Below are 24,166 nucleotides of genomic sequence, written 5' to 3'. Positions count from 1 at the left end.
AACTCCAACTCCACAGCGATAAGCAAACTGAAGAGAGTACTGATAGTTTATTGTTTGCTTACTCGGGTGAGCCAACAGCAGTCTCTCTAGGACCTTCATGATATGGGATTTCAGGGCAACAGGCCTCACCCATCAGTCCTCAATGACTGATGGGTGAGTTTTCTTTGGTACCGGAACAAGATAGGACATCTTCCACAACCCTGGAACCTTCTCCTGGGCCAGGCTAAGATTGAAGAGGTGGTGCAGAATGCCGCAGAGCTGCTCTGCACAGGCCTTCTGGACTCTAGGGCTGACACCATCTGGACCTGCAGCCTTATTCCGGTTCAGTCTTTCCAGTTGTTTTTTTACCTGACTTCTTGAGATACACAGGTGGAAGTGAGAGGCAAAGGGAGCTTCAGCATATTCTGATTTGGTTGAAGGCAAAAATGTAGAAGTAGAAGGATCCATGGCTGAGATGGAAGATAAAACATTTGTTTTACGTTTAGTTCATTGGTTCTATCCAGATATCCATCAGTCTGATCTAAGTTCTGCTTGAAGCCTGTGATCTTCTTCATCCATGATCACACATGTTGGGACCCACATCCATGGTTACAACATGAAGTCCGGTACGGACTTTTCTGGAACTTTCAAAATAAATTGCATTAACCTACTTCCTTCACAGCCAGGTAAAGGGGTATTTCCCATGATGCCACTGTCTGTATAAAAGCACCCCCTTTCCAATGAATCGATCTCTTCTATGCGGGTCACCCAGGGGCCTGGACAGAGAGACACAGAGCTAATGTCTCTTGGCTGGCAAACAGACATAACTCTTCAAACTGGATCCAAGGGTGCCATACGATCAGCTGATCATATGCACTAAGTTAAGTACAAATGAATTGCTGTTTGTGTATCCGGTATTCATTCATAAAAAGGGGTAATTGAGGTACAAGCGTTGCTTGACTTTCTCTCTGAGATCTGCAGAAGCGAACTGTTTCCAGAGAGTTCCCAGCAAGCCGAGTGAAGCAGTTTCTGAAAGGAGGACAACAGGGACTGCATCACCGTGGTTACAGTAACTGTGCAGTTGGCCGGCCGACAGAACAAGACGCCCAGCCACAGCTACGGAGGTTAGCTGTAGCTAACCTTTTGTTCACAGAGTTTCTTCAAACTTCGTCATCGCCCGGACAACTTTTCCTCAGTACGGCTCAAACGAGGTTAGGTTTGGGCAGAGAAAAGTGATTTTGGATTAAATGATCTAAACGTTTTTCATTTTATGAATTTTGGTTTTGTTTGTGAAACTCTGCAATCTTAGTGCTAGCAGGCTATCTGCTCAGCACCACGTGCTCAGTTTTCTGTTCTGTGTTTGTGTGTTTTTATAGTTAAGAGAAACCTTATTTAAAGGGTGATTTTAAACACAGAAGATTGATCATAACACACCGTCCGTGCATGTTAACCCTTTTATTAACGGTATTTTAAAGGGGTGTGTTTGATTCTGGTGCTAAGCTATCAGCTTCTTTTGTTAGCTTTAACTGCTAACAGCTTAGAACACGTGCTTGCCTACTAAAGAATATTTACCCAGAAAGGTTGTTAGTTCTCAATCCAGTAAATAATATTTCCCTAAACATTATTTTACTAAACTTGATAACTAAGTAAACACCATTAAGCTCCATTTCTCCAGGAAGATTTGGCTCTTTTCCAAAATATTTCCTTAAATATTTTACCATTTCCTTAATAATATTTCTTTAAATATTATTTTAATAAATAAAGGCAACTAATGAGACACCGTTGAGAATTGGTCATCTAGAAGGTTGGTTTTATTCAGCAGATCATTCTTTAAAACATTATTTTATTAAAATAACATTTTATCCGATCTTGCATTGTGAATGGTTGTCTAAGGTATGCCAATGATTGCCTAAGTTGGTTCCAAGACTAACTTAACTTCATTTCCAGATTCTTCAAGATAATCCTTGGTTCTCAAACATAAACATTGCATGGTAATGTTGCATCACTCTTTTGGTCATGGTTTCAACCATCTTTAATCAACTTGTCTATATTGTACATAGCCCATTAGTCTTACCTATTCTTTAATTCTGCCTGGTAGTTTAGTCGGATTGTTTTAGCATAGTAAAGAGTTTGTTGATTGAAATATGTTTGACTTTGAGTTGACTTATTTTTGTTAATAAATTCTTTTATTTTAAGAAATTGTGTGAATTGATTCCATGTGTGTGCAGAGTTTTGCTGTTCAATAATGTCAGAGCTTGGCTCACCCTTTTCAATTTTGTCCTAATACCACCGCCCTACTGGGCTGGTATTCACAGGACAACCCTTAACAGACTGAAATATTATTTGATAAAATATTAAAGTATTAATATTAAATATATTCAGATTCATAGTCACAACACACATCTCTGATATTGTCCTTCTTCTTGTGTACCTCCTTGCTGTGTCTTATCCTGACTTTAAGTCGCTGCTGTATACTCCACAATAATTCCATATTTTCCTCTCTGAATGCTCTTTTTTTTTCTTGTTAAGCAGGTCCTTTTGGTCACTGGTGATCCAGGGTTTATAACAAACCATATTCATATTTTAGAAAGGACAAGTCTTTTTGTGGACAATCCATAAGATTTGTTTGAGCCATTATTACATCCTGAAACTGGAGGAAACATATTGACTAAACATTTGCAGCTGTAAAGAACCCAATGGTTCTATTAGTGTTGACTTGTGAGAGCTAAACACACATGCAGGCCCCACTTTTCAGGTTTTGCTTAGTTTAGCACCAGCAAACAAAGTGTTTTTATTGTTGTACTTTGTTTTGGTAATGACCACATGGCCGTCTTTCAGTGTTTAACCCTTTCTCTCTCCTAGACATAGCTACTGACTGAGCTTCTACTGTGACTAACTCTATGTGCTCTCTTTCAGACTCTAACCATGAAAACTGGCTCAAAGTTTATGTGTTCCTTCTTTCTAGGTGAAACGACTAAAGGAGCTACATCCACTAACATTTACATTTCCTTCCCATAGAAAGGACTCCTGGATCAGTGCTTCTTTGTTCTCTTTGTGTCTCTGCTCTGTTCTCTCAAAGCCCCAGTTGGTCGTGGCAGATGGCCGCTCACACTGAGCCTGGTTCTGCTGGAGGTTTCTTCCTGTTAAAAGGGAGTTTTTCCTCTCCACTGTTGCTACATGCATGCTCAGTATGAGGGATTGCTGCAAAGTCAACGCCAGTGACTGTCCACTGTTGCTACATGCTCATCCAGGAGGAGTGAATGCTACAAATCTCTGACTTGATGCAATCTGCTGGGTTTCCTTAGGTAGAAAAACTTTTTATTCAATTTGAATGAATAACTGAATCTGACTGTAATGTTCAATGATTAGAATTAATTGGAATGTATGTACCTAACTTTTGTGAAGTGCCTAGAGACAACCTGTGTTGTGAATTGGCGCTATATAAATAAACTGAATTGAAACTGAATTGAATTGAACATAAAACCCCACTAAAATGTAATTTGTGGTTTCACAGCATTAAGGTAGATAAACATGTAATAAGTATGAATTGTTTTTTCACTGCAAGTTGTGCTGCTTAATAAAGAGAAAATATATTGAAATATGTAGTTGTATGTAGTACAGCATCACTTGTGGAACAACCTCTAGGTCATAAATACTTCTACCGGTGTTTTAAGAATGACAACTAGACTAAAAAGTGTGGTGAAATGTTCTTAAAATATGTTTTCAAACCACTTAGAGATTTCCACATTTTAAGGATGTGTCACCAAAATTAGCAGCCACCATCATTAGTAAATGGGAGAAGTTTGAAACCACCAGGACTCTTCCAAGAAGTGGACGGTTATCTAAACTGAGCTAACGGAGGTATAAGAGCCTTAGTCAGGGAGGTGACCAAGAACCCCATGGTCACTGTGTCAATTCAATTCAGTTTATTTATGTAGCGCCAATTCACAACACATGTCTCAAGGCACTTCACAAAAGTCAGATACATACAGAGGTTGGACAATGAAACTGAAACACCTGGTTTTAGACCACAATAATTTATTAGTATGGTGTAGGGCCACCTTTTGCGGCCAATACAGCATCAATTCGTCTTGGGAATGACATATACAAGTCCTGCACAGTGGTCAGAGGGATTTTAAGCCATTCTTCTTGCAGGATAGTGACCAGGTCACTATGTGATACTGGTGGAGGAAAACATTTCCTGACTCGCTCCTCCAAAACACCCCAAAGTGGCTCAATAATATTTAGATCTGGTGACTGTGCAGGCCATGGGAGATGTTCAACTTCACTTTCATGTTCATCAAACCAATCTTTCACCAGTCTTGCTGTGTGTATTGGTGTATTGTCATCCTGATACACGGCACCGCCTTCAGGATACAATGTTTGAACCAATGGATGCACATGGTCCTCAAGAATGGTTCAGTAGTCCTTGGCAGTGACACGCCCATCTAGCACAAGTATTGGGCCAAAGGAATGCCATGATATGGCAGCCCAAACCATCACTGATCCACCCCCATGCTTCACTCTGGGCATGCAGCAGTCTGGGTAGTACGCTTCTTTGGGGCTTCTCCACACCGTAACTCTCCCGGATGTGGGGAAAACAGTAAAGGTGGACTCATCAGAGAACAATACATGTTTCACATTGTCCACAGCCCAAGATTTGCGCTCCTTGCACCATTGAAAGCGACGTTTGGCATTGGCATGAGTGACCAAAGGTTTGGCTATAGCAGCCCGGCCTTGTATATTGACCCTGTGGAGCTCCCGACTGACAGTTCTGGTGGAAACAGGAGAGTTGAGGTGCACATTTAATTCTGCCGTGATTTGGGCAGCCGTGGTTTTATGTTTTTTGGATACAATCTGGGTTAGCACCCGTACATCCCTTTCAGACAGCTTCCTCTTGCGTCCACAGTTAATCCTGTTGGATGTGGTTCATCCTTCTTGGTGGTATGCTGACATTACCCTGGATACCGTGGCTCTTGATACATCACAAAGACTTGCTGTCTTGGTCACAGATGCGCCAGCAAGACGTGCACCAACAATTTGTCCTCTTTTGAACTCTGGTATGTCACCCATAATGTTGTGTGCATTTCAATATTTTGAGCAAAACTGTGCTCTTACCCTGCTAATTGAACCTTCAAACTCTGCTCTTACTGATGCAATGTGCAATCAATGAAGACTGGCTACCAGGCTGGTCCAATTTAGCCATGAAACCTCCCACACTAAAATAACAGGTGTTTCAGTTTCATTGTCCAACCCCTGTACATTCCAATTAATCCTAACCATTGAACAGTGCAGTGAGATTCAGTTATTTATTCAAATTGGATAAAAAGTTTTTCTATCAACGGAAACCCAGCAGATTGCATCAAGTCAGAGACTTGTAGCAGTCACTCCTCCTGGATGAGCATGTAGAGACAGTGGACAGTCACTGGCGTTGACTTTGTCAAAGGTCCAGCATTTCTTTGTGGAGAAATGAGAACCTTCCAGAAAGATAACCATCTCTGCAGCAACTCACCAATCAGGCCTGTATGGTAGAGTAGCCATGAGAAACAAAATTCTCTGGTCTGATGAGACAAAATTCGTCTTGTTTGGAGGAAACCAGGCACTGCTTATCACCAGGCCAATACCATCCCTACAGCAAAGCATGGTGGCGGCAGCATCATTCTATGGGGATGTTTTTCAAAGCAGAAACTGGCAGACTAGTCAGGACAGAGGGAATGATGAATACAGCAATGTACAGAGACATCCTGGATGAAAACCTGCTCCAGAGCATTTTTGACCTCAAACTGGAGCGAAGGTTAATTTTTCAGCTGGACAACGACCCAAAGCCCACAGCCAAGATCTCAAAGGAGTGGTTTCAGAAACACCCTGTGAATGTTCTGGAGTGGCCAGAGTCAAGACTGAGATGTTCTGCAAAGAAGAATGGGCGAAATTGGTGAGCAATACTTGTGGTGTCATATTCAAAAGGCTTTAACTGCTGCCAGAGGTGGATCAACAAACTGTTAAGCAAAGGCTGTTAATTCTTACTTAAATGTGATTTCTTTTTTATTTTTAATAAATTTGTAACAATCTCAAACAAAGTTCTTTCAGATTGTCAAATTGATACCATTTGGAATAAGGCTGTAACATAACTAAATGTGGAAGAAGTGCAGCACTGTGAATACTTTGCAGGTGCACTGTATGTAATTTATTTTAGTGACAAGTACACTTTCTAAAAGAGAGGTATTATTACAACTCTTCACTTATGGATTACTGGTTTATATTGCAGATTGGTTGATTTCCAATCATGTTTAATTCAGTAGCTGATGTGGGAGAGTTCTACTTCTTACATTGGTACAATATCACAATAAACAAACATATATATTACCTTTGGTAAACTGTGAGGAGGAAGCTCTGTTCTGTCACCAAACAGAATCACACCAGCTGTGGAGGGACCTAGGAGGTAATTGGCATCCACCACTCCTGATGCATGGGCAGCCACATTAAACAGGCTTGCAATATTCTGCATAAGCAACATAATAATTTATAAATATTTAAAGTGGCTAAAAGTGTGTTTGCCAGCAAATCTGAACATTTGTTGATATCAGTTTTAAAATGATGAAGTAAAAGTTGACAAATAAGTGAAACATGAACTTAAAAAATACAATCACACACATACCTCTCCTGCCAACTGCTGATGTGGACAAAAGGAGCATAGCTCTGAATAATGGACGAACATGCTTCGACCCTTGATTTGTGAAGGGACAACGTCTGTGCCCCCCTTTTTCCAAATTTAGTTTAACTCACATTCAGATATACCAAGAAACTGGTTCATGCATTGAAGACTTATACAGTACAGCTGGACAGTTTTAAAACAGCAAGTGGTCTGCTGAAATGAACGTTTTGCATTTGACTGTAGCTTGTAAGCTTTAAGAATTACCTCGCAAGTGATCACAGTATGTATTATAATCCTGTTTAATCAAAATGATCAATTGTGATTACAAAATTCTTAAAAAAGAAGTGTGTCTTATCTATTCCGTCTAGTAGAATGATTTCACATTAGTTTTGTATCATTGGGTCATGTGACCTAAAAGCTAAAAAAATCATGATTTGTAATGAAAGAGATTTATTTAAAAAAATAGAAAATGCATTAAAATCAGATAAAAATGAGTGTGCCTCATCTATCCAGTGTAGTAGAACAATTTCAGACAGATTTTGTGTCAGTGGGTCACATGACCTGGAAGCTATTGAATATAAATACTAATTTTTGATCAAACAAATTCCTTCAAAATGTAAAAAGACTTAAAATGGAGTAAAATGAGTGTGCCTCATCTATCCTGTCTAGTAGAACAATTTCAGACAGATTTTGTGTCAGTGGGTCACATGACCTGGAATCTCTTCCGCTTTATCCAGAACCGGGTCGCGGGGGCAGCAGACTCAGCAGAGACGCCCAGACGTCCCTCTCCCCACACACCTCCTCCAGCTCCTCCGGGGGGAGCCCAATGCGTTCCCAGGCCAGCCGAGAGACATAGTCCCTCCAGCGTGTCCCGGGGCGTCCCCTGGGCCTCCTCCCGGTGTGACGTGCCTGGAACACCTCCCGAGGAAGGCGTCCACGAGGCATCCGGTATACAGGTCCTTCTCAAAAAATTAGCATATTGTGATAAAGTTCATTATTTTCTATAATGTAATGATGAAAATTTAACATTCATATATTTTAGATTCATTGCACACTAACTGAAATATTTCAGGTCTTTTATTGTCTTAATACGGATGATTGTGGCATACAGCTCATGAAAACCCAAAATTCCTATCTCACAATATTAGCATATTTCATCCGACCAATAAAAAAAAAGTGTTTTTAATACAAAAAACGTCAACCTTCAAATAATCATGTACAGTTATGCACTCAATACTTGGTCGGGAATCCTTTTGCAGAAATGACTGCTTCAATGCGGCGTGGCATGGAGGCAATCAGCCTGTGGCACTGCTGAGGTCTTATGGAGGCCCAGGATGCTTCGATAGCGGCCTTTAGCTCATCCAGAGTGTTGGGTCTTGAGTCTCTCAACGTTCTCTTCACAATATCCCACAGATTCTCTATGGGGTTCAGGTCAGGAGAGTTGGCAGGCCAATTGAGCACAGTGATACCATGGTCAGTAAACCATTTACCAGTGGTTTTGGCACTGTGAGCAGGTGCCAGGTCATGCTGAAAAATGAAATCTTCATCTCCATAAAGCTTTTCAGCAGATGGAAGCATGAAGTGCTCCAAAATCTCCTGATAGCTAGCTGCATTGACCCTGCCCTTGATAAAACACAGTGGACCAACACCAGCAGCTGACACGGCACCCCAGACCATCACTGACGGTGGGTACTTGACACTGGACTTCTGGCATTTTGGCATTTCCTTCTCCCCAGACTCTGGCACCTTGATTTCCGAATGACATGCAGAATTTGCTTTCATCCGAAAAAAGTACTTTGGACCACCGAGCAACAATCCAGTGCTGCTTCTCTGTAGCCCAGGTCTGGGGAATGCGGCACCTGTAGCCCATTTCCTGCACACGCCTGTGCACGGTGGCTCTGGATGTTTCTACTCCAGACTCAGTCCACTGCTTCCGCAGGTCCCCCAAGGTCTGGAATCGGCCCTTCTCCACAATCTTCCTCAGGGTCCGGTCACCTCTTCTCGTTGTGCAGCGTTTTCTGCCACACTTTTTCCTTCCCACAGACTTCCCAATGAGGTGCCTTCATACAGCACTCTGGGAACAGCCTATTCGTTCAGAAATTTCTTTCTGTGTCTTACCCTCTTGCTTGAGGGTGTCAATAGTGGCCTTCTGGACAGCAGTCAGGTCGGCAGTCTTACCCATGATTGGGGTTTGGAGTGATGAACCAGGCTGAGAGTTTTAAAGGCCTCAGGAATCTTTTGCAGGTGTTTAGAGTTAACTCGTTGATTCAGATGATTAGGTTCATAGCTCGTTTAGAGACCCTTTTAATGATATTCTAATTTTGTGAGATAGGAATTTTGGGTTTTCATGAGCTGTATGCCAAAATCATCCGTATTAAGACAATAAAAGACCTGAAATATTTCAGTTAGTGTGCAATGAATCTAAAATATATGAATGTTAAATTTTCATCATGACATTATGGAAAATAATGAACTTTATCACAATATGCTAATTTTTTGAGAAGGACCTGTAGATGCCAGAGCCACCTCAACTGGCTCCTCTCGATGTGGAGGAGCAGTGGCTCTACTCCGAGCCCCTCCCGGATGGCCGAGCTCCTCACCCTATCTCTAAGGGAGTGCCTGGCCACCCTATGGAGGAAGCTCATTTCCGCCGCTTGTATCCGGGATCTCGTTCTTTCAGTCATGACCCAAAGTTCATGGCCATAGGTGGGGGTAGGAACGTAGACCGACAGGTAAATCAAGAGCTTCGCTTTTTGGCTCAGCTCTCTCTTCACCACAACGGACCGGCACAGCGCCCCCATTACTGTGGCAGCCGCACCGATCCGTCTGTCGGTCTCAGAATCAGAATCAGAATCAGAAAAGCTTTATTGCCAAGTACGTTTTTGGACATACAAGGAATTTGTTTTGGCGTAGTCGGTGCAATACAGTACAAATTAAACAGTACAAACATATCTACAATATAATATAAATATAAGTGCACAGTTTTAAGTGAGTGAGAGTAAATATAGAGCAGTATAAGATGCAAGAGCAATACAACAGTGCAGGTGATCATTGTGCAAGTAAAGCAGTGCAAGTAAGCAGGAGTCCAAGCTGAGCGTTAATGTAACGCATAGAGTTACAGGTTACAGGTGTCCTGTCAGCAAAAAAAGGGGGGGTGTGGGGGAAAGGGAGAGTGTCAGTGTGGTTTCCGGGCTTTGTTAACCAGGCTGGTGGCAGATGGGAAAAAACTGTTCTTGTGGCGTGAGGTTTTGGTCCGGATGGACCGCAGCCTCCTGCCAGAGGGGAGAGTCTCAAAGAGTCTGTGACCGGGGTGGGAGGGATCAGCCAGAATCTTCCCTGCCCGCTTCAGGGTCCTGGAGGTGTACAGTTCCTGGAGCGACAGTAGACTGCAGCCAATCACCTTCTCAGCAGACCGAATGACACGCTGCAGCCTGCCCTTATCCTTGGCTGTAGCAGCGGCGTACCAGATGGTGATGGAGGAGGTGAGGATGGACTCAATGATGGCTGTGTAGAAGTGCACCATCATAGTCTTTGGCAGGTTGAATTTCTTCAGCTGCCGCAGGAAGAACATCCTCTGCTGGGCTTTCTTGATGAGGGAGCTGATGTTTGGCTCCCACTTGAGATCCTGGGAGATGATGGTTCCCAGGAAGCGGAAAGATTCCACAGTGTCAATTGTGGAGTCACAGAGGGTGATGGGGGCAGGTGGGGCTGGGTTCTGCCTGAAGTTCACAACCATCTCCACTGTCTTTAGAGCGTTGAGCTCAAGGCTGTTCTGGCTGCACCAGTCCAACAGATGGTCCACCTCCCATCTGTATGCGGACTCGTCACCATCAGAGATGAGTCCGATCAGGGTGGTGTCGTCCGCAAACTTCAGAAGCTTGACAGACTGGTGACTGGAGGTGCAGCTGTTGGTGTACAGGGAGAAGAGCAGAGGAGAGAGAACACAGCCTTGGGGGGAACCGGTGCTGATGGTCAGGGAGTCAGAGACGTGCTTCCCCAGCCTCACGCGCTGCTTCCTGTCAGACAGGAAGTCAGTGATCCACCTGCAGGTGGAGTCGGGCACACTCAGCTGGGAGAGCTTCTCCTGTAGCAGAACTGGGACGATGGTGTTGAAGGCAGAGCTGAAATCCACAAACAGGATCCTGGCGTAGGTTCCTGTGGAGTCCAGGTGCCGGAGGATGAAGTGAAGGGCTAGGTTGACTGCATCATCTACAGACCTGTTGGCTCTGTAGGCAAACTGCAGGGGGTCAAGGAGGGGGTCGGTGATGTCTTTTAGGTGTGAGAGCACAAGGCGCTCAAAGGACTTCATCACCACAGAGGTCAGGGCGACGGGTCTGAAGTCATTAAGCCCTGTGGTCCTTGGCTTCTTGGGAACAGGGACGATGGTGGAGGACTTGAAGCAGGCTGGCACATGACATGTCTCCAGTGAGGTGTTAAAAATGTCTGTGAAGACTGGAGACAGCTGATCAGCGCAGTGCTTCAGGCTGGCTGGTGAGACAGAATCCGGACCAGCAGCTTTCCGGGGGTTCTGTCTCCTGAAGAGTTTGTTGACGTCCCTCTCCTGGATGGAAAGAGCCGTCCTCGGCGTGGGTAGGGGGCTGGTGGGGGGGAACTTCAGGGTGGGGGTTGGAGGTGCCAAGGCCCCTCTTGAGGTTGGGGAGGTGGGGGTGGTGGATTGTGGCTGCAGCTGTTGGGGGGCGTCGTGGGAGATGGTTGCAGGACTGTCCCTTTGTCTTTCAAAGCGGCAGTAGAACTCGTTCAGGTCGTTGGCGAGGCGTCGGTCGTTGATGGAGTGGGGGGCTTTCGGCTTGTAGTTGGTGATTTGCTTGAGCCCTTTCCAGACAGACGCAGAGTCGTTGGCTGAGAACTGGTTTTGGAGCTTCTCAGAGTACAGTCGTTTGGCCTCTTTCACTGCCTTGCCAAACTTGTACTTGGCCTCTCTGTATATGTCTTTGTCCCCACTCCTGAAGGCCTCTTCCTTATCCAGTCTTAACCTTCTGAGTTTAGCTGTGAACCAGGGTTTGTCGTTGTTGTAACTCACCCTGGTGTATGATGGTACACAGCTGTCCTCACAGAAGCTGATGTAGGAAGTCACAGCCTCTGTGTACTCGTCCAGACTGTTGGTAGTAGTCCTGAACACATCCCAGTCTGTACAGCCTAAACACGCCTGGAGATTCTCCACAGCCTCACTGCTCCACTTCCTTGTCGTCCTCACAACAGGTTTGCAGAGCTTAAGTTTCTGCCTGTATGCAGGAATCAGGTGGACCATGATGTGGTCGGATTGGCCCAGTGCAGCACGTGGGACGGCATGATAAGCGTCTCTGAAGGTGGTGTAACAGTGATCCAGAATGTTGTCCTCTCTGGTCGGACATTTTATAAACTGTCTGTATTTGGGGAGTTCGTGGGTCAGATTACCTTTGTTAAAGTCACCAGCGACGATTACTAAGGAGTCCGGGTTGGTTCGCTCCACACTCAGTATCTGGTCGGCGAGCATGCGCTGTGCGACCTGCACGTTAGCTTGCGGTGGGATGTAAACACCGACCAGGATGAACGAAGCGAACTCACGGGGGGAATAGAAAGGCTTACAGTTTATGATGAAGGATTCCAGGTCTGGAGAACAGTGCTGCTGAATCATTGTCACGTCGTTGCACCAACCACTGTTGAGGTAAAAACAGATTCCTCCACCTTTCGCTTTGCCGGAGAGTTCCGTGTCTCTGTCCGCTCTGTAGAGCTGGAATCCTGCCAGCTGCAGCGCAGAGTCCGGTATTAATCCACACAGCCACGTCTCCGTGAAGCACAAAACTGCCGATGAATAAAAGTCCCTGTTTTTCCCCAACAACAGTTGTAGTTCCTCCATTTTGTTGGGAAGTGAGCGCACGTTAGAGAGAAATATTCCAGGTAACGGTGTTCGTAGTCCACGCTGGCGAAGACGTACCAGCACCCCAGCCCGTTTCCCTCTCTTCCGGCGTTTCACCGCGTGAACAAAGGTGAGCAAACCTTTGACCAGAATGTCCAAATATTCCAGAGCAGTAGGCAGAAATGTTGGAAATAACTCCTCTGGTGTAGTAGCCCTGATGTTCATGAGTTCTTCTCTGGTGAGAGAGCTCCGGGTACCATCACAGAAGACCGTTTTAAAGCAAAAAACAAAACAAAACAATGCGCACCAACACGCCGAGGCGACCATCTGCGGCGCCATCCGCCGCGGGAGAACCACACTGCTTCTCCCGCTCCATTCCTCCCTCACTCGTGAACAAGACCCCGAGATACTTAAACTCCTCCACTTGAGGCAGGAACTCCCCTCCAACCTGAAGAGGACAAGCCACCCTTTTCCGGTCGAGAACCATGGCCTCGGACTTGGAGGAGCTGATCTTCATCCCAGCCGCTTCACACTCGGCTGCAAACCACCCCAGCGCATGCTGTAGGTCTTGGCTAGAGGGGGCCAGCAGGACCACGTCATCTGCAAAAAGAAGAGACAAAATCCTCTGGTCCCGAAACCAGACCCCCTCCAGCCCTTGGCTGCGCCTAGAAATCTTGTTTATAAAAGTTATGAACAGGAGCGGTGACAAAGGGCAGCCCTGCCGGAGTCCAACATGCACCGGGAACAGGTCTGACTTAGTGCCGGCAATGTGAACCAAACTCCTGCTCCGCTTGTACAGAGATCGGATGGCCCCTAGTAAAGGACCCCCGATTCCATACTCCTGGAGCACCCCCCACAGGGCATCACGAGGGACACAGTCGAATGCTTTCTCCAGGTCCACAAAACACGTGTGGACCGGTTGGGCAAACTCCCATGAACCCTCGAGCACCCTGTAGAGGGTATAGAGCTGGTCCAGTGTTCCACGGCCGGGACGAAAACCACACTGCTTCTCCTGAAGCCGGGGTTCGACTATCAGCCGGACTCTCCTCTCCAATACCCTGGCGTAGGCCTTACCAGGGAGGCTGAGGAGTGTGATCCCCCTGTAGTTGAAACACACCCTCTGGTCACCCTTCTTATGTAGGGGGACCACCACCCCAGTCTGCCAATCCAGAGGCACTGTCCCCGTCCGCCACGCAATGTTGAAGAGGTGTCAACCATGACAGCCCCACAACATCCAAAGACTTGAGGTACTCAGGGCGGATCTCATCCAACCCCGAAGCCCTGCCACCGCAGAGCTTTTTAACCACCTCGGTGACTTCAACCTGGGTGATGAAAGAGTCCAACCCCGAGTCCCCAGCCTCTGTTTCCACCAGGGAATGCGTGATGGCAGGATTGAGGAGATCCTTGAAGTACTCCTTCCACCGGCCGATAATGTCCCCAGTCGAGGTCAGCAGCTCCCCACCCCCAGTGTAAACAGTGTTGGCGAAGCACTGCTTCCCCCTCCTGAGGCGCCGGACGGTTTGCCAGAATCGCTTCGGGGCCAACTGGTAGTCCTTCTCCATGGCCTCACCGAACTCCTCCCAGGTCCGAGTTTTTGCCTCTGCCACAGTCCGGGCCACGGCACGCTTGGCCCCACGGTACCCATCAGCCACCTCAGGAGTCCCACAAGCCAACCACAGCCGATAGGACTCCTTCTTCAGCTTGACAGCGTCCCTTACTGCCAGTGTCCACCACCGGGTTCGGGGATTGCCGCCGCGACAGGCCCCGCAGACCTTACGGACGCAGCTACGGGCAGCAGCAACGGCAATAGATGTGGAGAACATGGTCCACTCGGACTCTATGTCTCCAACATCCCTCGGAATCTGGTCAGAGCTCTCCCGGAGGTGAGAGTTGAATACATCCCTGGCCAAGAGGTCCGCCAGACGTTCCCAGCAGACCCTCACTATGCGCTTGGGCCTGCCAAGTCTGTCCGTCTTTCTCCTCCCCCAGCGGATCCAACTCACCACCAGGTGGTGATCAGTGGACAGCTCAGCCCCTCTCTTCACCCGAGTGTCCAAAACATGCGGCCGAAGGTCTGATGAAACGACAACAAAGTCGATCATTGACCTCCTGCCTAGGGTATCCTGGTGCCAAATGCACTGATTGACACACTTATGTTTGAACATGGTGTTCATTATGGACAATCTGTGACTAGCACAGAAGTCCAATAACAAAACACCGCTCGGATTCAGATCGGGGAGGCCATTCCTCCCGATCACGCCTCTCCAGGTGTCACTGTCAATTCCCACGTGGGCGTTGAAGTCGCCCAGCAGAATAATGGAGTCCCCAGGAGGGGCACTATCCAGCACGCTCAACAGGGACGCCAAGAAGGCCGGGTACTCCGCACTACCAATCGGCCCGTAGGCTGAAATGATAATCAGAGACCTCTCCCCAACCCGAAGGCGCAGGGATGCGACCCTCTCATCCACTGGGGTAAACCCCAACACGAGACGGCTGAGCTGGGGGGCGACAAGCAAACCCACCCCAGCCCGCCGCCTCTCCCCGTGGGCCACTCCAGAGTAGAAGAGAGTCCAGCCCCTCTCAAGGAGATGGGTTCTAGAGCCCACGCTGTACGTGGAGGCGAGCCCGACTATTTCTAGTCGATATCTCTCAACCTCCCGCACCAGCTCAGGCTCCTTGCCCCCCAGCGAGGTGACATTCCACGTCCCTAGAGCCAGCCCAAGCATCCGGGGATTGGGCCGCCAAGGTCTCCACCTTCGTCCGCCGCCCAATCCTCTTTGCACTGGTCCCTCACGGTTCCCCCTGCAGGTGGTGGGCCCACTGGGGGATGGTCTCGCGTCTCTCGTTCGGGCTTGGCCGGGCCGGGTCCCGCGAGGTGCAACCCAGCCACCAGGTGCTCTCCGACGAGTCCCGACCCCAGGCCTGGCTCCGCCGTACCGAGCGACGTCACGTGCCTCGATTTTGTAGTCGTCATGAGGGGTTCTTGAACCGCTCTTTGTCTGACCCGTCACCTAGAGCCTGTTTGCCATGGGAGACCCTACCAGGGGCATTTAAGCCCCAGACAACATAGCCTCTAGGATCATTCGAGCACTCAAACCCCTCCACCACGTCAAGGTGGCGGTTCAAGGAGGGGGGACCTGGACCTGGAAGCTATTGAAGAAAATGCAAGTTTTTGACAAAGAAAATACTAAAAATACAGAACATACTTCAAATGGAATAAAAAAAAAAAACGAGTGTGCCTCATCTATCCAGTCTAGTAGAACAATTACAGACAGATTTTGTGTCAATTAATCACATGACTTGGAAGCTATTGAAGATAAATGGGGAATTTTAATATAAACAATTTATAGAAAATAGGAAATGCATTTCAATCAGAAAAAATGAGTGTGCCTCCTTCTTCCAGTCTATTTGGATGATTTATGATTCATTTTGTGTCAATTGGTCACATGACCTGCAAGTTATTGAAGAAAAATAGTGAATTTTAATATAACAATTTTATTAAAAAAATAGGAAATGCATTTAAATCAGAAAGGAAATATTGTGCCACCTTCTTCCAGTCTATTTGGATGATTTATGATTGATTTTGTGTCACTTGTTCACAAGACATGAAAGTTATAAAAAAAAAATTGGTTCGGACATTTATTAAGGGAGGAGCGAGACGGCAGAGAGCGGTTGCCCGAAATCAACCTGCCCGTGCCGGGCCCGGCCCAAATAGGAAGCTGACGCCGCTGAATCCGCGGAGCTTGAATATCCAATGTCCAACTTCAAACTAACTTCACCGCGGTGAGGAACCCCATCTGTACGTGAATATGCTGTTGTGAATAGAAAGCATTTTCATTCAATATATGTCCAACGAATTTGTGATGCGCAAATGTGCCTCACAATTGCAATGGCAAGTTGGCCTCCATACACACACTATATGAAGTACTTTAAAACGAATCAGGACGTCATAAAAATTTAAAAATAAAAAGACCTAGAAGCCAGCAGTCGCGCATGTGGCCTGCTTGAGGGTTGTTCCCGACACGACTATTTTAATTAAAGTAATTAGAATAATTGTTATTATAGTATAAAGGAATCGTGAGTTAAGGTGTGGAGGCCCAAAAGGGACAAAAATAAATAAATATGTCATTATATAAAGAAATGTACCATGAAATAAAGAAATGTACCTTTAAATATCCCATGAAATAATTAAATATACCATTACAATATAAAATGCACAATTAAATAATTAAATATACCTTTTAAATGATTTGACTAAATAAATTGTCTATTGAGGAGCCACCCTAATCCCACCCACTGAGTTTGATGGGTCAAGTTGACAGTTTAAATTACTTCATGATGACACTGCTGCATGGGAGTCATGACATAAATGAATATAGAGGGAAATAATTATAGTTACTTTTTAAATGTATTTCTTAAAAATGGCATTTAATTATTTCATAATTTAAAAGGTATATTTAATTATTTGAAAGTGCATTTCATAATTTAATGGCATATACATTTTATTTTCAGACAGGTTTGAGTCACTGATGTCATTTAAGAAGTTGTAATTCACTACACATCCTTCATGGTGTCTGGACAGGTCTGTGACTGCCACAGCACTGTTGCCATGGTTATTTGGACACGTGGTGTGTGCCTTCCGGCTATTTTTACTACTTTGCATATGTATTTATGGGCAGGAATGGGGTGGTTTAAGCGCCAAGTGCAGCTGCGCCCAATTCACTACAAATTTGGATGTATGAAGGCAACGTGTGCGGTGACATGTGTACCCATGGTTTTGTAATCCAATTTTTTTGTGCACTCCAAATTTCAGAATTTTTCCCTACTGCCAATTTTTTGTATGAAAGCTACGCACTCTTTAATACATGAGGCCCCTGGTCTGGATTTTTTAAACTCATTATCGCACAGATAAATGCCCTTAGTGTAGAGGGTCACCCACTGAAACATGTCCACATAGTGGTTTGAAGCACCTGCACAACCTGAAGCTCCATAGTTTCACTGATGGAGAAAGCTCCGGCATAATGATGGGTAAGTTTAAGGTGTGGGAGAAGATGTGTCCTTTGATGATGATTTTCTTCTTTAAATCTCACATGGTTAAGGTTATTGGGCTGAAGTCAGCATCAGTGAGGGCCTTAAGCTGGATCTAGGATCTGCCTGTGTCTTCACATACAGTCTGTCAGATCCTCTGGCTCAGCACAGGTGAGATCCACTTCATTTTTTTCCCCAACCTCCTTGGGATCTATTAAATTTTATAAAATGACTGTTTTATTGCATCCAACCTTAGCAGCGATGGAGTGTTACGAGAAGCCTTGCGTGTCCACCTGAACAAGACAGATTTATGCACATATTTTGTCTTTTTAAGGCTATTTTAAAACTTCTGAGTTTGAGTGCAGTTTTAAACATTTGCTTGCTCTGTGTTTTGGCTTCTTGCTTCTGTTTCTTCTTTTTATATTTTTAGCTGTACATACAACATGAATATGATCCATAAGTATGAAATGGAAATGCTTGTAATTTCTTTCCTGGGGTTAGATTTTGTTCAGGGGTGTAGGTCATGTCAGTTTTTAAATTTCCCCTCTGAAATAAGCATTCCCATGTAGGCACAAGTTTGAAAGGTGACCAGGCACTGATTTGCCCTGCTAGTACTGACTCCATCTTGAGGTCTAAGTAGGAGCTTTGTTACGCAATGCAACTATGTATGTCAGTTATTCAAGGTACCACAAATCTTTTCTCACAAATTAGTGGTTACTCTTCAGATTAATCACAGAACAGTTCTCAAATGGTGACTTTGTTAGATTGCATTAAAACGTTTATCTTCATCCAACAACTTCCATTCCGCATAAGGAAATGTAAACTGAATCTGGTTTGTGACCAGACTGACTTTTATGTTTTGTTTAATCCATATAATTTGTCTCCATGCATAATTGGTTGACGATTTATATAGCTGTTTAATATACTCTATATATGGACCTCCATTAATCCTGCGATAGAGCTGCTTGAATGTGAGAGTGCAATGTTTGAGACTTTAATCCTTCGTGCTGCAGCCTCTTGTAAGGAAGCTTAAGATTGTTTTGATCTGTGTTGAGTAACTAACTGCTCTGTCTGCAGACCCAGCCTGAATGCTGGTTCAGTCAGCTGCAGGATTATCCTGCTCTCACAGCGTGCAGCCCAAACAGACCTCTGAGACACAGCTGAGAGCAGCCATGGCCGACAGGACCCAGGTAAGCAAACGAAGGAAACGTTTCCTCTGCTGAATAAATTTGTTTTGATGCACAGATGAGTGATTAACTGCTCTAAAATGTAATTTAGCTTAATTTACATGAGAAAAATAAGCTTTATATGGTCTTCAAACTGGTTACAAGACATTTGTCACTAGATTTATTGGTATTAAAGGGACAACAATACGTACTTTTTACCCTATTGAGTGAGATACAAGTACCATACATTATCCATTGAGACTGAATCCAATCACTTCACCATGGCTGAATTATACAATACTGTTCTGATCCCCAAAGCTCAAATACGGTACATGACTTGTTAATGCATGGTAAACTCCCAGCAAGTACATTGTGAATCTACTGTATAATGTGTACTATGACAATGATGTTGAGATGCAAGGATATGGCCTGATATTGTTATTATAGATATTAACAGGCAAGAACCATTGCCAATAAACTCCAGAAAGATTAACTGCACTTTTAAAATTTAAAGGCTCCAGATTAGTTTTTTGAGTGTAATAAATAACCCACTGGTGGAGTCCTTCAGTGAGCAAGGCCAGCAGCTTATATTAAAAACATATACACAGCAGGCTATGCCAAGGAATGGACATAATAAATAAATTACAGCCATAAAAAGAACAACATTTCCATCAGTATTCTTGTTTAATAAAAAGGAATTTCATTTGGGAATTCCTACTACTAGAGTATTCATAAATAATACAAAAAATAATTAAAAATAATTGCAGAAGCAAAGAGAACATTGCATATATGTGATTTATAGCTCTATGAAATTAAGCATTTCTTTATTTACCAACTTTGCTTATTGTTATTTGAATAGTATGCAGGGATTATAGCTATGCACAGACGTAACATGTTCACCCCCTGGGTCCTGAGATCTTACGTAACAGGTTTGGAGGTTCAAAGCTATTTTCAGAATTGTAAGTTGGGTTTTAGGGCTTTACAAGGCTGCTAACAGTTCAGTATCTGATCAGGGGTCTGATTCATATGTACAGGGGCTTGGACAGTGTTCATTCCCCTTAAACTGTTCCACATTTTGACACATTAAAGCCACAAACTTCAATGTATTTCATTGGGTTTTATATGAAAATCCAACACAAAGTAGTGCATATTTGTGAAGTGGAAGGAAGAGAAGATGTTATGCCAATCTGTCTATAAGTAAAAATTTGACAAGTGTCCCATCATTTTGGATTCAGGGCACTTGAATCAGTTCTTTCTACAACCACCTTTCATTGCAGTTGTAGCAGCAAGTCTATAATTAATGGGGCGTCACAGGTCTTTTTATTCTTGAGCTCAGGCTTATTCTCAGTCAATGTGTCCCAAGTTTTCAATATAGAGTTTCTTAGATGTGGGTGATTTATAATCATTTTGTCTCTAACAGGAAGAAAAAGTGCTGCAGCAGATTGAGAGAGAGGTGCGAATGCAGGAGGGGGCCTATAAACTTCTAGCTGCTTGTTCCCAGAGAGATCAGGCCCTGGAGGCCTCCAAGAGTCTGATAACCTGCAATGCCCGCATCCTGGCTCTGCTCAGCCAACTACAGAGGATGAGGAAAACACAAATCCTGGAGAGAGTGGGGCACAGGTCAGATGAAGAATAGGATTGAGTATATTCATGATTTCATGGGCAGGTAATTGCGTAGGGAGATGTTTCTGAATGATAGGCTTAAAAGTCTGTTTTATTGTTGTTTTTATACCAAAGACAATATATAATTTCTGCAAAAAATGCGTGGCCTGTGCCAACTACAAGATGTCACACAAGGTTTCTTGGAGATGCATGAGCTGTATTTTTATTAAACAATAAATGCATCCAGAATTTCCATTTGTAAGTTATATCTTCAGGTGCGTGAATATGTGAAAATTTTTCTTTTATAGAAATGTTTGTTTCTGCTCATGTTTTTACTATTTACACCAATAAAAAGACTGTTTTCTATATTTTCTGAATGTGAATGGCCAATAACTGATCCATTTACCAGCACATCTGAAGATGTGGTGCCATGTACTGGAAAAGTGTCACTTTCCGGTGAGCATAACAAAGAAGCTTTGTACAATTGCACAGACCTAACTGCAACACACTTTTATATGTCTCACTTCTTAATTTGCACTCCGTAGACCTGCGAATCCCCCTCATGTGGAAAGACTCAGAGTACTTCAAAAACAAGGGAGGTAAGCATATGTCTGATACCTTACAGACATGGGAAAACTTGTTGGTGCTGCTGGGAGAGATGAAGGCAAAAAAAGACTTCATTGCAGCAGTATATCCACACACAGTTTGATGGTCCCACAATTATTGGTACCCCTGCTGTTAATACTTTGTACGACCCCTGTTTACCAGCAGGACCACACTTAATGTTCTCATATAACAAGACAGTAGCATACAGAGAGAGGGATCTTTTATACCATTCCTCTTAAGATTCAGTCAGGGTTCTGGGTCCTCTCCTTTGTTTTGTTCTCTTCAGCTTGCCCCACAATTTGTCTATATGATTTAGATCTGGGGGGCGAGATGGTAATGGAGGAAGGTTGATTTTGTTTCTGGTGAGCACTTTCTGTGTTGATTTAGCCACATGTTTTGGGCCATTATCTTGATTAACAATTTTCAGGTTAGTGGTCAAGTCCTCCAGGTATTTGTTTAACATGTCTCTGTGTTTCAAGGAGCTCATGATGCCAAGCACTCTAACAAGGTTCCCAGGCTCTTTGGAAGAGAAACAGGCCCAAGGCATCACAGTCCTCCACCTTACTTAACAGTGGGCATGAGGTGCTTTTCGCAAACCCGTCCTTTGTTTCAAACCAGACCTGGCTGGAGCGTTTGTTGCTGAAAAGGTCATTCTTAGTGTCATCTGACCAAAGCACAGAAATCCATTTAAAATGGAAATGAAGTTCTGTGTTACTTCATATTCTTAAAAGTTGTGGGTTACTCAAGAAGTGTCTTAAAACCCTGATCAACAAAACAAATAAATATAAATTAATGCAATACTTTAAAGTGATTGTTAGGGGTACCAAGAATTGTGAGAACAAAAAACAATTACGTCTTAAAACAGGATATGTTTTCCCTCAATGGTTAAATTTACTCAAATGAAAAGTTTGATTATTCATTGTAAAATTATGCTTCCACAATAAAAAGTGAATTTATTTTAAGCTTTTAAAAAACTTTACCAAGAATGCCTACACAGTTGTCTGCAGAAGAGTTGAAAGAGGCAAACTATAACACCTGATAATTTTCAATGCAAATTGTCACTTATGAAATGAATGTTTTCCTTTATGCCCTCCAATTTCAGAGCTGCATCGCTGTGCTGTGTTCTGCCTGCTTCAGTGCGGCACAGAGATCTATGACACTGATCTGGTGATGGTGGACAGGACGTTGACCGACATCTGTTTTGAAGACATAATCATATTGTAAGACAGTTTTCTGCAGAAAGTGAGCTTCCAGATTACTTGTGGTTTACACATAGAATATGAAACTTTTAAATCATTCATATGTGCACAGCAATAAGGTGGGTCCAGGTTTCCAGCTTCGAGCTGAGCTGTACAGCAGCTCTGCGGTGGAGGATTTCTCTACGGCAGCACCCAGGAAAATGAGCTTCCTGGGAGGCTCCTTGGGATGCTCTTCTGGGAAAAAGATCCGAGCTGCGTTTGAGTCTGCGGCTGCATGCGGCGGCTACGTTTCCTCTGCTGGAGGGAACATAAGACCTGGACATGTTTCACCTCCTTTACCTAATCAGTTAGCACTGTGAGTATGGTAATACTCCCTGAAACACAGATCTGTTTTTTAAACGATGCACTTTAAAAGCCCTGATTATATCAGTCTGTTTGTATTCATAGGGGACCAAAGTATAACCTGTTGGCTCACACAACACTGAGCATTGAACATGTCAGAGAGGGTTTCAAAACACACGATTTGACGCTTTCAGTAACAGGTGATTTCCTTCTTTAATCTTCAGTCTATTTTCTCATATTGTATGTTTTTAATCATGTTTTGCTTGATTTTCCTTCTCCTTTCCTCTATTTCCAGAGGATAGTCCATACTGGTTGCCTCTGTATGGAAACATGTGCTGTCGCTTAGTTGCTCAGCCTTTATGCATAATTCAAACAGTAATAAGCGGCACACTTAAGTTCAAGGTGACTATATTTTTTAAACATTTTACCACCTTAAGCGTTTTTATTTCACATCTCCTTTGATTCTGATGTGCTGACAACTCACCACCTTTATCGTGTTTCTTTGTGTTTGCATTACTCTCACTCAGCTCGAGGAGGACGTAGATCATTGGGAAAACTTCTATTGTGTTCTCATTGGCCAAACTCTTCTCTGTTATCGATGTCAAGAAGACTTGGAGTCTGAGGGCAAGCCATTGCTTGTAATCCCTATCACAAAGGTATGTTCCAATCATGCAAGTTCATAATGAGGTGACTGCAGAGATGGACAAATATGCCATGTTGATTATAATTACATACCAACGCCACTAGAGTGCACTGTTGAGTAAGGAAATCGAACAAAGCTGTTTTGATGGTGAGACTTTAATTAGTTAAATCCAGGTTCATACACTCCCTTTCATTTAGATATTATTAATCTCCTATATTAAATCAGAGTATGGTAGTAGTATTAAATCAGTATTAGTATTTTAATAATAATAATAATAGTTGATAAAAATGTTTTTATTTAATGATCAGCCTCTGAAATTAATTCAGCCAAATACAGCTTAAGTTATACACTTAAAACAGCAAAATTTACAGCATTCTTCACATTTATAAGCACCCCCTATAATATTTGTTTATGTAGAAACCTTAAAATAAATGTATCTGTTTTTGCAATGTATAACTTCACACTCAAAAGCCAATATTTAATTTTAAGCATATTTATTCAGTGTTATGGCAAGAAGCATCTTTTTCTTTACAAATTCACCGATGTAACAATTAGTTTTTCAATAAAACAACCATACCTGAAGGACTTTTAAAATGTACTCTTTATTTTTTAATATCCTTAATGAACTTTTGATTAGTATTCCATGACTTCTTGTTTTGACGATGTATAAATACAACGTGAAACAGAAAGCCCAGTTCTCCCGGCCGCTCTTCAAAATGGAAAAAAAAGAAACAGAGAACACACCACTGAACTAAGGAAGTAGTGTGTTCTTTAAGAGTCAGGAAGTAGCTGCAAGAAAAAAGCTACTTGCCAAAACTTGCTCGCATCTGTTGTTAGAAAAATAATTAAATAATTAAAACGGCTGCCGTGACAAACAAGACTGAACATGGATCCAAGTTTATCTTTACTAAGCAGAGTAAGGAGCAGGACAGTAAGGGAGGCAAAATAATCCCACTAAGAGCCTTGTACTTTTACACATCTTTACCAGGGTTAAGAATAATTACAGACATTTTACTCCACTACTGTCTGACAAAGGCAACCTTCCATTGAAAGCAAGGTTTTATATACACATTGGTCCATCTACTACTTTTT

General features: G+C 43.7%; 1 protein-coding gene across 6 annotated transcripts in view; it reads left to right on the top strand.

Moving 5' to 3' along the window:
- The first annotated feature begins 18,046 nt into the window (after positions 1-18,046).
- LOC124872970 (rhotekin-like) overlaps positions 18,047-24,166 on the top strand; it is a 54,582-nt gene continuing 48,462 nt past the window's right edge. For 5 of the 6 annotated variants that reach the window (XR_007039407.1, XR_007039405.1, XR_007039406.1 and 2 more), the window contains exons 1-9: positions 18,047-18,706; positions 20,103-20,302; positions 20,694-20,740; positions 20,830-20,883; positions 21,993-22,110; positions 22,202-22,444; positions 22,537-22,631; positions 22,727-22,833; positions 22,959-23,087. Coding sequence is in view for 3 of the 6 variants with exons in the window: in XM_047373423.1 (XP_047229379.1) it covers positions 18,605-18,706; positions 20,103-20,302; positions 20,694-20,740; positions 20,830-20,883; positions 21,993-22,110; positions 22,202-22,444; positions 22,537-22,631; positions 22,727-22,833; positions 22,959-23,087 (1,095 nt within the window). In the remaining 3 variants the exon portion in view is untranslated. The remainder of the gene's footprint in view (positions 18,707-20,102; positions 20,303-20,693; positions 20,741-20,829; positions 20,884-21,992; positions 22,111-22,201; positions 22,445-22,536; positions 22,632-22,726; positions 22,834-22,958; positions 23,088-24,166) is intronic. The other variant, XM_047373424.1, reaches the window with a different exon arrangement.

The sequence above is a fragment of the Girardinichthys multiradiatus genome, chromosome 8 (assembly GCF_021462225.1).
Source record: "Girardinichthys multiradiatus isolate DD_20200921_A chromosome 8, DD_fGirMul_XY1, whole genome shotgun sequence".
Classification (NCBI taxonomy): Eukaryota; Metazoa; Chordata; class Actinopteri; order Cyprinodontiformes; family Goodeidae; genus Girardinichthys; species Girardinichthys multiradiatus.
This window is presented reverse-complemented; position numbering and strand designations above follow the sequence as displayed.